The following is a 3540-nucleotide window of genomic DNA, read 5'->3' on the forward strand; positions in this document are numbered from 1 at the left end:
TATGTAGTGCCCAGCATAAATGAGTACACCCTGGTAGATTTCTTATAAAAACATCCATCTCTCTTTTAAATCAATACTTTCTATGGATTCTTTACAATTAGATATTTGTGCAAATCTGGTTTATTGGTTTTAAATTAGATTAGTCATTAACAAAGCCGAAATTTAAACTATTATAACAAATTAATTTAAGATCATGGTGAAAAAATGAGTACACCCCAATGAATGTGTCAGTAGAAAACATAAAATAAATTTGTAATTAGCAGTAAATCATGAGCAGGTTAGTCTAATCAGTTATCACAACAAGTGGCCACATGAAAATTGACTATTTAAGAGAAAATCCACTCCCCTATAATGCTGATAAAATGGCACCACATGGAAAAGAAATATCACAAGACCTGAGATAGAAAAAAAAATGTGGCAAAAGTGATCCAAAAATTCAAAAAGGATGGACTTGTGGGAAGCTCGCTGCGACGTCCAGGGCGTCCAAGCAAGTTAACACCTCGTTTTGTGATGAGAGAAGTTGAAGAAAATCGCCATGCAAGTTCAGCACAATTGGCAAAATCATTAGAAAGTCAAACTGGGGTGAGTGTTTCCCGTGACACCATATGATGTACACTGCAGAAGAGTGGCATACATGGCTGTCGTCCACGAAGAAAGCCACTGCTGTAGCCCATGCACAAAAAAGCCTGTCTAGAATTTGCCAGAGCTCATGTTGACAAAGACGAAGCCTATTGGGACTCTATACTTTGGAGTGATGAGACAAATATTAATGTTTTTGGCTCTGATGGGTTCAGAACTGTATGGCGTCACAAGGGTGAGGAGTACAATGAAAAATGCATGGTACCTAAAGTAAAGTCAAGTCAAGTTAAGTCACCTTTATTTATATAGCGCTTTTAACAATACAGATTGTGTCAAAGCAACTGTACAGCATTAATTAGGAAAATAGTGTGTCAATAATGCAAAATGACAATAGTAAACATTCAAATAGTATCTGTGCAATCAAGTTTGAGGTACTCCATACTGCACTTGTGATCGATATGATGTCTCTTCATTCACTGCTACGAATTGATGGCAGTCAGATAAGTATGATTTGAACCATGCTAATGCACTTCCATTAATGCCAACAAAGTTTTCTAGTCTATTCAAAAGAATTTTGTGGTCAATCGTGTCGAACGCAGTGCTAAGATCCAGTAGTACTAATAGAGAGATACAACCACGATCAGATGATAAGAGCAGGTCATTTGTAACTCTAATGAGAGCAGTCTCAGTATTATGATACGGTCTAAATCCTGACTGGAAATTCTAACAGATACCATTTTTCTCTAAGAAGGAATATAATTGTGAGGATACTACCTTTTCTAGTATCTTGGACAGAAAAGGGAGATTCGAGATCGGTCTGTAATTAACTAGTTCTTTGGGGTCATGTTGTGGTTTTTTGATGAGAGGCTTAATAACAGCCAGTTTGAGGGTTAAAGGTTGAAGTAAAGCATGGTGGCAGCAGTGTTCTTGCGTGGGGTTGCATGAGTGCTGCAGGCATCAGGGATTTGCATTTCATAGATGGCATCATGAATTCACAGATGTACTGTGAAATACTAAAAGAGAAGATGCTACCATCACTTCACGCACTAGGTCGCCGGGCTCTTTTTCAACATGATAATGACCCAAAACCTAAATCTAAGGTCACTTGTTGATTGAAGAACAGGGTAAAACTAATTCAGTGGCCTGTCACCAGATCTCAATCCAATAGAACACTTGTGGGGAGTTTTGAAAAGACAAGTTGAACATCATTCTGCATCCAGGATCTGAAATACTTCATTCTTTATAGATATGCACATACACATACACACACACATGGTGTGACGGTATGTGAGTTTCCATGTTTACATACGTATATGATGATGATTTGCGTGGTTTATATGAAATTAAAAGGCGTGAGTATTATTAGCAGCTGTAATTAAGAGTCTTGTATATTAATTAATTGATTGTTATGATTATATTGAGTTGTATTCTGTGTTTTAGCCTGCATGTATGATGGCCGGGAGTATCAGAACGGTCAGGAGTTTCCAGACCCCGCTGATCGCTGCAGTCATTGCGTGTGCAGGAATGGTCAGGTGACCTGCAACAGGAGGCCATGTCCAAACCCAGGATGTAGTAACCCCATCACCCAGCCGGGCCAGTGCTGTCCAGTGTGTGATGGTACCGTATAACACCGTATCAACGTTACAAAACCCACGACAGCCTTGTCAATGGATTATGTACTTTTAGAATGTTACTTGTTACTTTTAAAGGGGTCATCGGATGCCCATTTTCCACAAGTTGATATGATTTATGAATGAATCGCGTGAACATAAACACATTTAGGTACATCGGGAGACGCATTCCCTTCAAAAACAAAGCTAATCCACTGCGTCTTCAGCGGTTCAGATGTCGGGAGTAAATGACGACTGCTATGTTCATTATTACATCCAACAACAGAACACCTCAAACGCTTAGGAGACATTCTGGTCTACTCCTGCTCCGGCGTCGAAACAATGGCGGACTGATGACAGCTCACTCAGGGTATAACATACTTTGGTTAAAATTTCTCAATGGTAGTGTAAAACACCCTTTTTACCCTGTCAAAATCAGCTCTGTTTTCAGCAAGCCGTTTTAGTCCATGTTCCTTTAAATGCTAATGAGCTCTGCTGACCCCGCCCCTCTCTTCCGTGGGGTGACGAGCCGTTCTCATGAGACCGTTTACTTTAGCCACGGAACTTGCTAACTAGCACGTTATTAGGAACGGCGATTTGCAAAGATTCATAAAGATTCAGAACCTTAAACTCACTTCTTCTGGAGGTGAAGCTGGATTATGAATGAATCGCGTGAACATAAACACATTTAGGTACATCGGGAGACGCATTCCCTTCAAAAACAAAGCTAATCCACTGCGTCTTCAGCGGTTCAGATGTCGGGAGTAAATGACGACTGCTATGTTCATTATTACATCCAACAACAGAACACCTCAAACGCTTAGGAGACATTCTGGTCTACTCCTGCTCCGGCGGGCGTCGAAAGGCGGACTGATGACAGCTCACTCAGGGTGGGTTTAAGGTAAAACGCTAGTGTCAATCAACAATCGTTGGTGGATCTTTATCATTATAGGGTGGTTGTGTGCACACACTGCCAACACATATTTCAGTTCAAACAACTTGTAAAAGTGCATGTCGCATCCGATGACCACTGTAAGATATATATATATGCTAGTGTTCTCCTAAAGTAGTGTGTATACACACACAGTGATGGTATGTGAGTTTTCTTACATTTATACGTATATGATGATTTGTGTGGTTCATAGAAAATGAAAAGGAGTGAGTATTATTAGTAGCTGTAATTAAGGGTCTTTTGTATTAAAGAGATAGTTCACACAAAAATGTAAATTTTATCTCACTCTCAAGTTGCTCCAAACCTGTATGAGTTTCTTTCTCCTGCTGAGCATAAAAGAAAATACTTTGAAGAATCTAAGGCTGCGTTTACACTGCAAGTCTTAATGCACAGATCCGA

The 3540-nt window shown here is 39.7% G+C and overlaps 1 protein-coding gene across 1 annotated transcript in view; it reads left to right on the forward strand.

Moving 5' to 3' along the window:
• LOC107733266 (kielin/chordin-like protein) overlaps positions 1-2207 on the forward strand; it is a 41813-nt gene extending 39606 nt beyond the window's left edge. Inside the window, exon 24 of the mRNA XM_016544834.1 lies at positions 2020-2207. Coding sequence (XP_016400320.1) covers positions 2020-2207 — 188 coding nt within the window. The remainder of the gene's footprint in view (positions 1-2019) is intronic.
• The last annotated feature ends 1333 nt before the right edge of the window (positions 2208-3540 follow it).

Source organism: Sinocyclocheilus rhinocerous, unplaced genomic scaffold, assembly GCF_001515625.1.
Source record: "Sinocyclocheilus rhinocerous isolate Xijiao unplaced genomic scaffold, SAMN03320098_v1.1 scaffold1782, whole genome shotgun sequence".
Lineage (NCBI taxonomy): Eukaryota > Metazoa > Chordata > Actinopteri > Cypriniformes > Cyprinidae > Sinocyclocheilus > Sinocyclocheilus rhinocerous.